Source organism: Sminthopsis crassicaudata, chromosome 2, assembly GCF_048593235.1.
Source record: "Sminthopsis crassicaudata isolate SCR6 chromosome 2, ASM4859323v1, whole genome shotgun sequence".
Classification (NCBI taxonomy): Eukaryota; Metazoa; Chordata; class Mammalia; order Dasyuromorphia; family Dasyuridae; genus Sminthopsis; species Sminthopsis crassicaudata.
In genome coordinates this window covers 541,294,626-541,309,380 of record NC_133618.1, presented here as the reverse complement: position 1 = coordinate 541,309,380, position 14,755 = coordinate 541,294,626, and the positions used below count along the sequence as shown (strand labels likewise).

At 37.2% G+C, this 14,755-nt stretch overlaps 1 protein-coding gene across 1 annotated transcript; it reads left to right on the top strand.

Annotated features, from left to right (window-relative positions):
* Positions 1 to 12,356: 12,356 nt before the first annotated feature.
* LOC141553704 (S100P-binding protein-like) lies at positions 12,357 to 14,044 on the top strand. Its single transcript, XM_074285221.1, has one exon. The coding sequence runs from the start codon at positions 12,610 to 12,612 to the stop codon at positions 13,846 to 13,848; it is 1,239 nt and encodes a 412-aa protein (XP_074141322.1). The 5' UTR covers positions 12,357 to 12,609; the 3' UTR covers positions 13,849 to 14,044.
* Positions 14,045 to 14,755: the final 711 nt, after the last annotated feature.

The window sequence follows — 14,755 nt, the reverse complement described above, 5'->3', positions numbered from 1 at the left end:
AATGGTTACTAAGACAAAGCAAATGAATCACATGTAAAGAGGAAGCAAGCTTACATCTGCTGAAAGGTAGGAGGAGGATTATTTTAGACCCATTTCCTGGGGCTCTTTCAACATAAGTTTCCAAACTCTCATGCTTTTTGTCAGAGCAACCTTCACAATTAGGCAGAATATATGATTGCTTACATGATGTGACTTGAGGATTCCTGCCCAGGACCCCTGGCTTAAAATATCTCTCTTTTTGTCTTGGTCAGAATCCATTGGGTCAGGCAATGGGAGAGATATTTATATCATGGTTCCATGAATGAAGTCCAATGCATTCTTAAGTCACATTATCTGAAACCTATACCACTTATTCAGAACAAACTTATTGTTTGTTTTATTCATAATTGAAAGAAATGCTAAATTTTAATTAGAAGTTAGTGAGGATAAAAATATAAATTTTTTCCCCATCCAAGTTCATGGAAACTTTGATTTATCTCCAAGGACTTCTATGGGTTAAGAACCTCCTAAACTCGAGCAGGGGACAGCTAGGTGACAAAGTAGGTAGCTCTCCAGGATTGAAGTCAAGAAGGCCTGAGTGTAAATGTGACCTCAGACTACTAGCTGTGTGTGACCCAGGACAAGCCACTTTACTTTTTGCTTCAGTTTCCTCACTTGTAAAATGAATTGGAGAAAGATATGGCAAACCACCCCAATATCTTTGCCAAAACACCCCGAAAAGGGATCACAAAAAGTAGGACAGAACTGATAATGAATCAACAATAACAACAACTAGATCAATCTCCTAAGTTTATGGATAAGAAAAAAGAGTGAATTACTTGTCCATCTTATTTTCTTAAATGTCACAGCTTCCTATTGGACTATAGATTCCTATGGGGAAGCAATTGTTTTATTTTTTCCCTTTTCTGTCTTTAATGGGAGGCAGTTTGATAAGGTAGAGAACCCAAAAGACCTGGTTCTGTCTCAATTTTGCTTTTCTTGACCTCTATGGAACTTTTTATTCTTATCTGTAAAATGAAAAGTTTGAACTAGATAAACTCTGAAGTAACTGGTAACTCTAAATCTATGATCTTATCATTCTCAGCTACTCTAGGCATGTGATACATTTTCTTTGAAATGAATTACTCAGCCATATATCCTAATAAGTATCAAAGTAAGTACTCAAATCCATTTTCTTTTTTTTTTCTTTAAAAAAAATTTATATTAGTCATGTTGTGAAAGAAAAATCAGAACAAAAGGGGGTAACCATGAGGGAAACAAACCACACACACACACACATACACACACAAGCAAAGGTGAAAATAGTATGCTTCAATATGTATTCATATTGAATATATGCTGTCTCTCTCAATGCAGATGGAATTTTTAATCCCAAGTCTGTTGGAATTGTTCTGGGTCACTATATTGTAGAGAAGAGCCAAGTCTATCACAGTTGATCTTCACAAAATCTTATTGTTTGCTGCAATTTGGAACTAACCTCAAAGGGCTATCAAACTGTGAGACTGCTAGATCAAAGGGTACTTAAAAGTGTGTCATGGAAGCAAGTTCCCCCCTCTTCTAGAAAGCTGATAGTTAAGCATTTATTAGCATTAGTGGAGGAGTACCAAAGGTAAACTTTGCCTATGGCTGATACTGGTTTTAGGAAGTTATCTCTTGCATTGGAAGCAGAGGAGTGGGAGTCAGGTGGTTGGAATTTTAATTCAGGCTTTGTTACCTGGATTAGCTAAAATGCTAGTTAAAAGACTTCAGAAAGCTACTTCCCCTAGCTATGCCTTAGTTATAAAAGAAGGAAGTTGTACTCAGTCTCTAAGATTTTTCTCTTAGCTCTGATACAACTAGAATCTAAAATTCTTTGGTTTTGATTCTTTCTCCCCAGATTTTTTTTCTCTGCTCTGTTTTGTTCTGGAATAGGGGTTCTTAATGTGGGATCCATGAACTTATCTTTTAAAAAATGTTTTGATAACTATATTTCAATGTAATTGAAATGGAAAAAATAAGGAAACCTCTGAGATCCTATATATTTTATTTTTTACATTTAAAAACATCATTCTTCCTACTAAAAACGCTTGAGAGTATAGGAATAAATGGACTATTCCTTAGAATAATCAGGAGCATATATTTATGACCATCAGTAAGCATAATATGCAATATAAATAAACTGGAACCTTTCCCAGTAAGATTCAGGAGTGAAACAAGGTTGCCCACTATCACCATTACTATTCAATATAGTACTAGAAACGCTAGCCTCGGCAATAAGAGCCGAGAAAGAGATTCAAGGAATTAGAGTAGGAAATGAGGAAATCAAACTATCACTCTTTGCAGATGACATGATGGTATACTTAGAGAACCCCAAAGACTCTGCTAAAAAGCTACTAGAAATAATTCAGAATTTTACCAAAGTTGCAGGATACAAAATAAATCCACATAAATCCTCAGCATTTTTATACATTACCAACACAATCCAAGAGCAAGAGATACAAAGAGAAATTCCATTCCAAACAAATGTTGAGAGTATAAAATATTTGGGAATCCATCTACCAAAGAAGAGTCAGGAATTATATGAGAAAAATTACAAAACACTTGCCACAAAAATAAAGTCAGATTTAAATAATTGGAAAGACATTGAGTGCTCTTGGACAGGCCGAGGGAATATAATAAAAATGACAATACTCCTCAAACTAATCTATTTATTTAGTGCTATACCAATCAGACTCCCAAGAAACTATTTTAATGACCTAGAAAAAATAACAACAAAATTCATATGGAAGAATAAAAGCTCAAGAATTGCAAGGAAACTAATGAAAAAAAAACTCAGAGGAAGGTGGTTTAAGTGTACCTGATCTAAAGCTATATTATATAGCAGCACTCACCAAAACCATTTGGTATTGGCTTAGAAATAGACCGGTCGATCAGTGGAACAGATTAGATACAAAGGACAAAAAAGGGTACATCTATAGCAATCTAGTCTTTGACAAACCCAAAGATATCAATATTAGGGATAAAAATTTATTATTTGGAAAAAACTGTTGAGAAAACTGGAAATTAGTATGGCAGAAATTAGATATGGATCCACACTTAACACCATATACCAAGATAAGATCAAGATGGGTCCATGATTTAGGCATAAAGAATGAGATCATAAATAGATTAGAGAAACAGAGGATAGTCTACCTCTCAGACTTGTGGAGGAGGAAGGAATTTATGACCAGAGGAGAACTAGAGATCATTATTGACCACAAAAGAGAAGATTTTGATTACATCAAACTAAAAAGTTTCTGTACAAATAATACTAATGCAAACAAGATTAGAAGGGAAGTAACAAATTGGGAAAATATTTTTAAAGTTAAAGGTTCTGATAAAGGTCTCATTTCCAAAATATATAGAAAACTGACCCTAATTTATAAGAAATCAAACCATTCTCCAATTAATAAATGGTCAAAGGATATGAACAAACAATTCTCAGATGATGAAATTGAAATTATATCCACTCATATGAAAGAGTGTTCCAAATCACTACTGATCAGAGAAATGCAAATTAAGACCACTCTGAGATACCACTACACACCTGTCAGATTGGCTAAGATGACAGGAACAAATAATGATGAATGTTGGAGAGGATGTGGGAAAACTGGGACACTGATACATTGTTGGTGGAGTTGTGAAAGAATCCAGCTATTCTGGAGAGCAATTTGGAACTATGCCCCAAAAGTTATCAAACTGTGCATACCCTTTGACCCAGCAGTGCTGTTATTGGGCTTATATCCCAAAGAAATAGTGAGGAGGGGAAAGGGACGTGTATGTGCCAAAATGTTTGTAGTGGCTCTTTTCATAGTGGCCAGAAACTGGAAGATGAATGGATGTCCATCAATTGGAGAATGGCTGGGTAAATTATGGTATATGAATGTTATGGAATATTATTGCTCTGTAAGAAATGACCAGCAGGAGGAATACAGAGAGGCTTGGAGAGACTTACATCAACTGATGCTGAGTGAAATGAATAGAACCAGAAGATCGCTGTACACTTCAATGCTGTATGAAGATATATTCTGATGGAAGTGGATATCTTCAACATAAAGAAGATCCATCTCACTTCCAGTTGATCAATGATGGACAGAAATAACTACACCCAGAGAAGGAACACTGGGAAGTGAATGTAAATTGTTAGCACTACTGTCTATCTACCCAGGTTACTTATACCTTCGGAAGCTAATAATGTGCAACAAGAAAATGGTATTTACACACATATATTGTATCTAGGTTATATTGTAACACATGTAAAATGTATGGGATTGCCTGTCATCAAGGGGAGGGAGTAGAAGGAGGGGAAGGATAATTTGGAAAAATGAATACAAGGGATAATGTTATAAAAAAATTACTCATGCATATATATTGTCAAAAAATTATAAATAAAATTAAAAAAATAATAATAAAAACATCATTCTGAGGAGGAATCCACAAGCTTCACCAAAGGGGACTAGGACCCAAAAAAGGTTAAGAACCCTTGTTAGAAATCTGAAGTTCTATTAATCTTATTTTTTGCTGGACAATAGGACTGCAGTACCCGGCCAGGATCTCTGAAGAAGTCACACGAGAGAGGGACTGAAGACCTTCCAGGGAATTTCCCAATGCAAGCCAGCTTTGATCCCAAATGGATTAGCAGATGACAGCTGTTGGAAGACAGACAAAGGCCTGACAACTCTGCAAATGGAGAATTGAGTTGGGAAGGAAGGAACCTAGGAGAATCAATGAAGAGAATGACTTTTCCAAGTGCTAAGCCCAAAACTGGTTTCTGATCTAACACCACCTACCCCTGCTGGCCCATGGGCTGTTAGAATAGCACTCCAATGAAAGAGATTACCTTGAAAGTAATTTTGTTGGTACAGATTTGAAATAGTGAAGCACAAAAATGCACAAAAAAACTACAAAAATGAAAGAGCTAGCCATAAAAAATGCTATCAACCACCAGAGAGCAAATTGATTAATGTGCTCAAGAATTACTATTCTAGAGACTTCAAGGAGTTTCCTTTTGGGTGAGATTCAGGGCTCTTGGTTGAGCTGAGTTAATTCTCAATTTGAGAGTTCCTTTACTTTGTTTTATCTATTATATATTCTTCTATGTGTACCTTCTCTGATTTCTGTTTTGATATGATTTGGAAAAATGAGTTTCTTTGCTAGGGGGGGCAAGGGAGAGTGTATATTAAAAGATGTTTCTCTCTTTTTCTTTCTGGCTAATGTAGACATTTGTTTTGCATGACTATACATATTTGTAATGGGTTTTATTTTTCTTGCCTTCTCAATGTGGAGGAGAGGGCAGAACAAGGAAGACAATCTGGAATGAAAAATAAAATAAAAGTGAATTTTTAAAATAACCTTAAGAAATATTAATTTCAGTATATTTCCTGTGGTCTAAGCTTGCTACCTTCTCATATGAGGCACCAGCTCTGGATTCATGCAATCTGGATTCATTGCTGGGAGAGCCTGAAGCAAGAGAATAACGATTTTTTCTCACATTTTCTGACTCATTCACCTTCATGGGTAGTTATTCCAGGAAAACTTCCCAATATTGCTGAGATATGGCTCATCTCTAGTTTTCCCTGAAAGGGTTTCCTTTAGAAAGGGTCCTCAGTGTGTTGTTATTGTTTGTCCTTTGTTCTTGAAAAAGACCAATGACATCAGGAAGGTGATGTCTTGACATGCAAGTGAACTGGATTTATGTGAAGCACAACTGTGCAAAAGTCACCAGCTTTAATCTCTTCTCCAGAACCATCTGGGTCCAAGGGCAAGATATAGTCCAGGATGACTGGAGGTAGCCCTAGATCCAATGGGAGACCTGGGCCTTTTTAAGCGTGGTACTCAAGTGTATAAAGTAGTAGACATCAAGAATAAGATTGCTATTAATCTTTCTACCACAAAAGAAATAATAACAAATACTTACAATGTAAACTATATTACAATATAAACAATGTGTGTATATATATGTGTATATAAATATATATAAATAAATAAATATGTGTATATATATATATATATATACATATATATATATATATATATATATATATATATATATATATATATATATATATATATATATATATATGTATATATAACCATCCCACTTATTCTACATTTGCTAAAAACTCCCAGAAGTCTTGTGGGATCACTTAACAGGCATTTCACATTCACCTCAGACTTATATTGTGTGATCAGCAGCCCAAGGTGCTTAGCACAATGCTTTTTATATAGTAAACACTCAATACTGTTTATTTCACTCAAATACAAAACAAGAAAGGTGGACAGAAACTTAGATTCTAGTCTCAGGCTTAGTTAGGTAGCACATGTTCCTATTGCCATGTTCATGGATACCATAGCTATTGCTGGAGAGAGGAAAGGAATCTCCCCTCACTAGACATCCAATAGAGAATTGACATTGACTGTATTTCAACAAAGTGGAGAAAGCCTTCACTATTTCTCCTCTGTGGACAAGTGGACAGCTATTCTTGTCTCAATTGTCAATTTCTTTGACACATCCTCTTCTCCAATTTCCTCCCCTCTCTGGGACCAAGGAATCAACCAGGAGCCTCTGCTTGTGTATTTACCAAGGGGTCAGAGCACACATCTTGCTGGAAGGGACCGGGACATAAGTCCATCCCTATACCAGCTCCATGGAATGATTCCTTTTTATGTAGGTCTAGGTAGACTTGGGTAAGATTTGAGCTGGTAGAGAGAGATAATCATAGAATTGGGATCCTCAGAGCTTGTAGAGGACCACAGATAGTGGAAACCCTGGATGAGGTATAAGACCTTTGAGTCCAGTAAAAGGAACCCTGGTGATGTGTCTAGTTTGGCTCCTCATCTCCCTATAAGGGCTCTTGGCCTTCCTAAGAAGTCAGGGGGCATTGACAACCTGCGTTGTAATTAAAGTGGAATGATACCAATGGCAAAGAGTCATCTACACACAATAGCAAGCTGTTTATATGGTCTCGAATGCACAATGTGCTATAGTTATATAAAGGTATTAGGGTATATCAAGCTGAGAAAAATAGGAATAAACAGACTCCATGTTTGACCATCCACATGAGTTCTGCCTCTTTACTCCTCTTCTAAGATCAAGGCTGGTACTGAGATCCTCTGAAGAGCTAGTCTAGACATTACAAGATTTTGCCTTTGGAAAACTTTGCTTTTGATTCCCTAGGATTGCCATTTTTATCTCCCCTTCTTATTGGGCAACACTTTGCCTTAACCCTTTACAGATATGTAGCATCTGCTTATTCTACCCTCCCCCTGTAAAAAATGACTTTCAGAAAAGTATCTGATAAATGAATTGAAGTTTATGTTCCCAGTATTGAATCTTCACTGGCCAGTTCTCCTTCTACCTTTTCTTCACACTTAGGCATTCTTGACTATGAAGACAACATATGGTATTTCTCAAGATTTTCGCATTTTCATCAAATTTTAAGTTAAATGAATGAATATTTATAGTAAAATCCAAGTTGGGAGAGATCAGTAGGGAGGAAAATATTGTTGGCTTCTACCATGCTAATGATGTAATATTGCTTCTAGGGAAGACAGCAATGATTTTGAGGTCCCCTGACCTTAGAGAGCTTCTGTTCTAATAATAAGTCAGTAATTCTAAATCTTCTGGCTTTGGAATCTGCCTCAGGGAACTCCCACACCCAATCTAAGAATACTATTGTTCTAACAATCTGTCTATTAGCAAACATTACTGTCTATTGGTCAGTGATAACCAAATTCTAGAGACCACTCCTGGGTCCTATCTCTAGACCATAAAATTAGTATATCTATAACATGAAGAACTAGATAAAAGTATTTCTTTGCTTCTGTTTTTTTGCTAAATTCCCTTGGAATTTAGATCACTTGTAATGGCACTACAATTACAATAACCTTTGCTCCTTGACCAGGAAATGGGCTCAAACTTGAAAATTCTTTTGAGACACCTCTCTACACTGGTCTATGATCCCAACCTTTTGGGGTTCTTTCTCAACCTCAACACTATGTTCAATGACAATGACCATCTTTCAAGGTCTACCTTTCAAGCTCTATTTCCTTCTTAGATCACCCAATCTACAGAATCATCTATCTTTTTTGCTTTTCTAATATTTTTCAAACCCATTGGTTAGTTAAGAGAGTTTCTACTTTAAAAATATTCTTATCCCTCAGTAGACATATGAGAATGTTTTGTTCCAAAGGCTATGAAGGAGGCTCTGTGGAACACTTTAAGCTTAGTTAATCACAGAAGATGCCAAAGTCATCGATTGCATCCTGGACCATGACTTTTGCCTTGCCATTGGACTTTGATGAGTCTAGAGGAGAAAGTGAGGCTGACCAGGGTCTTGATAAAACTGGTAAAAGTGATTGCTGGGACACTTCCAAGGATCTTTCAGAGTCTGGGAAAGGACAAAGGTCCTCATTTTCAAAAAAGAGAAGAGAATGAAATCTGGAAACTATAGACAGTGAGATAGACTTCAAGTTTTGGCTAGATTTTAGTAAGAGTTATTAATGGAATGGTTAAGGAATATTTAGAAAGGAAGAATTGATCATAGGAAACTGGGATGGATTCCTCAAGAGCAGGTCATGCCAGACTATACCGATTTACTTTTTTTTAATAGCATCACAAGCTGTGATGGGAGAGGGAGAGGGGGGATTGAGGAAGGAGACAATTTAGTCAGATTTTAGTAAAACTGAATTTAACAAACACCAAAAACCAAGCATTTCATATACAAAGTAGAACAATAACAACAAAAAGATGGAATAAAAAGCATGAATATCTATTCATATTGCTTGTTTAAAAAAAAGTTTATAATAAATTCAACCTGTTACTTTCAAAGCTGTCTTCCTTATCTGTGATTCCTTCTGAACTTCCTTCTGTACTCCTCTGGGGAATATTTAAAATTTTTCAATGGCCTTCTCTTCATTTATACCTACTATACTATGTATCTCACTATATTATACATCATTATGCAATTGTTCTCTCTTTCATTTATACTATATGGTATGTATCCATATATACTATATATAGATATGTATATATATCTACATTGTATACAATTATGTATATGAACAATACACATATATATACACACTATATAAATCTCTTTTATTTATACCCTATGCTGAGTCCATATATAATGTGTATGTGTATATATCTTTTCATTTATATTATATGCTATATGCCCATATATAGACACACACATACATACATACACACACATATCTTTCATTTATATATAGGCCATGTATCCACATAGAATATATACATATATAATCTATATCTATTTCTATATTTCATTTACATTATTTTATGTTATTCTATTCTAATATTGCATATTCTATGGATCCATATATACTCCACACGCATATATATAATCTCATTTGTACTATATATAATATATATTGTATATGTGTATGTGCATGTGTATATAATTTCATTTATAATATATATCTAATATGTGCCTATTTACCTGTTGTCTCTCCCATTAGAATGTAAGCTCCTTCAAAGCTAGAAATGGGCTTTTTGTTTTTGTTTTTTGGCATTTTTTTAACTTAGCATAGTGCCAGGCTCATAGTATAAAGGCTTCATAAATAATTATTGACAGACTGACAATTATTTCTCTGTTGTTTTTGCCTCACTTTAGAGTTCTGCTTGCACATTACACCCATACCCAGACAAGTTTGATCAAAATACTGTTAATAAGTTGGTAGAATTGGGGACACCCTAAATGTTGGCAATTTGTTGACTAGTTTATGAAGAAGCTGGCTTCCAGCCCAGAGGAAGTGGGTAGCTGTGCCATGGTTCATGAAGCTCTATGAAATATTGTTACTGTTTTAAAAATTTTGTTAGGTAAAATCAGCATAGCCATTTAAAAATGTTCCTTTTCCTAGATAAGCTTATAAAGATGTGGAAGGATCATCTATTAGAAGTCATCTACTCCAACTTCTTCACTGAAGAGATGAAGGAACTAATAACTTGGTGAAGATAACTCAGCTAAGTGAAAAATAGAGTCAGATCATGAAGGCTTCAGAAGGTGGGATGCACAGTTAATCTTGAAAATATGGAAGTCCAACTTGAGGCTTACACTAAGAAAGAGAATGTTGCTGTCCCTGCAGCATTTAGGGAGAGGGTCCAGCTGAGCCATATTTTCATTTTTCACCTGGTTTAAAATCCTCTGACCTTTACTATCATGCTTCAGGATACCTTTATCCTGTAAGATTGAACATCAGTACCTTATGCCCTCTGGGAACTCTTCCTCTCATTAGAGGATGGAGAAAGCCTCCAAGAATCTCCATTTAAGGAAAAAGTCCAGGACAGTCACATCTTCATCTCTTACCCAGTTGCATTCCATTCTTGGTCTTTATACTCTGTGGTCAGGTACTTTTTCTTCCCCCATCTCTTTATAGTTTTCTTTATGTTTTTTTCTTCCCTTCTTAGATTGTAAGCTCCTCCTGGGCAGGGACAAATCTTTCTTTTTTTATTTGTATCTCCAGTACTTAGCATAGTGCCTGGCACATAGTAGGTACTTAACTGAGTGGTTGGGTGTCCTTTGTGCTCAAAGAGCATCAAAATGGCATCACTTTGTTGGGGTCAAAATACAGTGTGTCTGGCTGTGGCTAATCAAACCAATATGAGCTCTTGAAGGCTGGTTGGGCACAAATCTCCATATGAGCATTTGGAATGGAGAAGTCTCTAAATTCACACATCTTATATTTCTTTTGGGCTAATTCAATTCTGCTTTGTTCACAGAGATAGCACTTTCTCTGATGCAGGCACACCATGCTGGGCAGTCCTATACCAGTGTCTCCCATAACTCTCAATTGGGTCCAAAGTTCTTCAGAGACCTTGAGAGTGTCTTTGTACTTATTCTTCTGACTTCCATGTAAATGCCTTCCTTGCATGAGTTTTCTATAAAACAGTCTTTTAGGCAAATGCATTGGGGCATTGGAACAACATGGCTAGCTCACTGGAGTTACTCTCTGCAGTAGAGTTTGAATGCTTGGCAATTCAACTTGAGAAATGACCTCAGTGTCTGGTACCTAATTCTGCCAGGTGATCTTTAGAATCTTCCTAAAACAATTCAAATGAGAGCAATTCAGTTTCCTGGCATGGCATTGGCATACTGTCCAGTTTCACAGGCATACAACAATGAAATCAGCACAACAGTTCTGTATTACTTCAGTTGGGTAGATAGTCTAATACTTCTTCTCTCCACATTTTTCTTTGTAGCCTCCTAAACACTGTACTACTCTGACAATGCATGTGTCAATCTTGTTATCTATGTGTAATCCCTGGAAAATCCCTTCAAGATAAGTGAATTTATCTACAGCATTCAAAATTTCTTGATTTGCTGTAACTGATGGTTCCATATATGGATGTTGTGGTACTGACTGGTGGAGAACCTCTGTTCTCTTGGTGAAAATTAGTAGGCCAAAATTAGGCCAGGCAGCAAAGAATCAATTCCTACTGTGTTGCATCTTAGCCTCAGAGGCTGTATTAAATGTTCAATCGTTTATGAACAAAAACTCATGCACCAGTTCTTCCCCATTTTAATCTTGGCTTGCAGCCTTTTCAAGTTAAATAATTTGCTGACAGTGAAGTGCTGATCTTAATATCATTTTTATCCTCATTGAAGGCATCTGACAACATCAAAAAATAACAAAACAAAACATCACGCTAAAAAGTATGGGAGTATGCACTAACCCTACTTCACTTGTGACTGGGAAAATGTGAGAGCATTATCCCGTATCCATTATGCCTTGCAAGCATGTTCATCAAGAAATTGGTGTACCATACTGATGAACCTCTCCAGAAAACCAAATATTACCAGGATCTTTGACAAACCCTCATAACTGAAAATGTCAAAGGCTGTGATCAGATCAACTTGTGTTTAATAAAAGTTTATTGATGACTTTGTCATATTTGGAATCCTTTAAAATCCTTAAAAAATCCTTTAAAAAATAATCCCCTGGCTTATTTTTCAATCTGACCATCCTCACTTTCCTGTATTTTGTCTCACTGATTATGATACCCTACTTGTCTGTATGGAATAAACTTATTTACTCTTTGGCCAAAAAAATTTTCTCCCAAATAGGTCAGTGCTTTTGTACATTGTAATTATATTTCAGTGTATGTCTATATATTTATTTTCTTTTCAAAGAGATCTCATTTTAGGTGTATAACCTCTATATGAACCAAGGTACTTACAAAGATTTCTCCAGAAGCTTAAAATTCTTGTTAATCTTAGGGGGTGGGGATAGGGGGAGGGTCAGGAGGGAAGGTGGGGCAGTCAGCATTGTGACATCATCCATCTGAAAGCTCTCTCCTCTGGCCACTTCAGACCATAAAGCACTCAGCTCAATAGGGGGAGCATTGCTGAGAAGGAGTACAACAAAATGGCACCAGGGGCCAAAGGAGGCCTGTTTCTGTGGCCTTCCTGAGGTCTCTTGGAAGTCACAAACAGGGAAACCTCTTAGGAAAGCTGTCTCTGGGCTCCTGAATTCTATTTCCTGAAATGCTATTTCTTAATAGCCTCAGCTAAAGCAAGAGGACGATTTTACACTTGAATCTGTATCGGAAAGAGGAATTAACTCATCATGTCAAAGGATTTGAGCGGCTGCTTAGAATCCTCTACTGGTTGTGATAGTTCAGGGTCTGGCCAACATCTTCTGCCTGTTCCAGGCACCTCTTGGGCTACATCAGGACAGGATGAAGATGAGTTAGATGACTCCTTACTGGAACTTTCAGATGGAGAAGAGGATGACAGTCCCTTCAGTTACACTGAAGAAGAGATTCAGGAGCTTTTGAAGGATGATGATGTTCTGAACGATCAGTCCTCTTTGGGTGGAGGGCTAAAAAGTGCAGGTGGTCAAATGGAGAAACTGGGGAGGGATAGTTGTGTGTCAATTGACTCTCCCCAAGATATAAATTCACCTTGTAGCTTGGAGCTTGGAGCTGGGCCAGCCAGCAGCATCCTCCAGCTACCACAGGTAAGTACACCAGCTAGTCACAGCCTCATTCCCACCAAACTGTCTAGCAGACCCTCAGCACCAGAAAAGAATCTTTTGAAAGTAACCACTGTCCCACTACTTAAGCCAATCGTTTGGAATGGTATCCTTGGAAAGGATAAGATGGAATCTTCCAAAGGCGCCTGCAGGAATGCAGACCGCTTCGGAAGACCTTCCCACCTGGGGGAAGATGGGAGCAAGGATAGCACTAGTCGTAATAATAGCAAACCTTTGACTGGGCATGAAGAAACCACCTCTACTAGCTCTGTTTGGGAAGGACCTTTGTCTCCTTCCAAAGGTAATCCTCAACACATGGTCTATGGAACCAAAATGCCTTGGCGAGATGTGCCTACCCCCTTAATCTCTCTGACCTTGGAACAGACAGGTAGCCCCTCTGATGGGAAATTATCTCTGGGGAATAGGAGACATAAAATCAGTGGTGTAAGCCGGTCCCCAGCTGTTCCCTCATCATCGGGCAAACGCATCATCCTAGACAAAGATTCTGGGAAAATGATGACACAGGAGACAAGAGTAAGCAAAATCACCCCACTCCTACCAACCAGAGCAAGGAGTAAGTATCCGAGATTTTCACAAGTGGAACTAGAACCGAAGATGTCTGCATCTTCATTCAAGAATGGCGTCACTCGTGTGCCAAAACCTAGGGCTCTGCACCAGGGGCCCTTAGGTGAATTGTATGCCTTGATGGACCAAGTCGCTAGTGTGGAATATCAGATCCAGAATCGCAGGTGGCAGCACCTTTCAGCCCTCACCATGATAAACTACCCCCGATTCAGACAGAAGCCTCTACAGAGGTACAGCCTTATTTAGTGGATGGACAGACCTCACAGAGCCATTGTGGGTCTCAGGGCTTTGGGTCAGTTCTAATCATCTCATCCCCTCAGCTATGAGGGGACTGCCCCTTCTCCCCCTTCAGTGCTCAGAGGAATTTTTATTCCTTTCTGTCTCTGGTGCTTTATAGATTTTGAATTCTTTTATTTTAATAAGATGTTTTTTCAAGATCTTATCACCTTGTATTTTTTTCCTTGACTCCTTTTTTTTTTTTCTCTTGACTCCATTTTGGAAGTGCCCATTGTAAATTCAATCTGCTTTGTAAGAGGTTCTTAAGTTTCTTTAGCAAGATGGTGTGTATTTTTTAATGTAAAGCTCACTTAAAATGGAAGGTAGGTGTCTCCCGGGGGCCAATACCTGGCTTTAAGCAGAGTAATCCTTTTCCACATAGAGAAGTCTACTAGATAAGACATTCAAAACCTTTTCTCTGAGGGACGATACCAGCTAGGAGATGAAAGGGATTTCAGAGCCCATCTTGTCCAAACTTCTCATTTTATAAGTGAGAAAACTGAAGCCCAGGAACATTAAATGAGGGATTAGCATCCTGAGTTTTTAACTCAAAAATTCCTTTTTAAAAACAAAAGAAAACAAAAAATACCTAAAAAACCCCAAAAAACCCCAACAACTGCAACAACAGCCTTCTTGGGCTACATCATTGGTATTGAATGAAAGCAGACAAAATGAAAAAACATAGCAAAACATATAAATTTCCTTTTCATATTCTCCTAGCTGCCACTATCTGATGACTTTTCATTTTTATTAGTTTCATTTTGAGGAGAAAAAAAGAGGCAAAATAAAAAATAAAAAATCTAGCTCTAAAGGCCAAATTTACCACCTTGCTCTAATATTTACTAGCTGTGTGACCATGGATAGATTACTCCATTTT

Excerpts from the sequence above, each read along its gene's own strand:
- LOC141553704 (XM_074285221.1), top strand. The coding sequence starts at position 12,610 with ATGTCAAAGGATTTGAGCGGCTGCTTAGAATCCTCTACTGGTTGTGAT.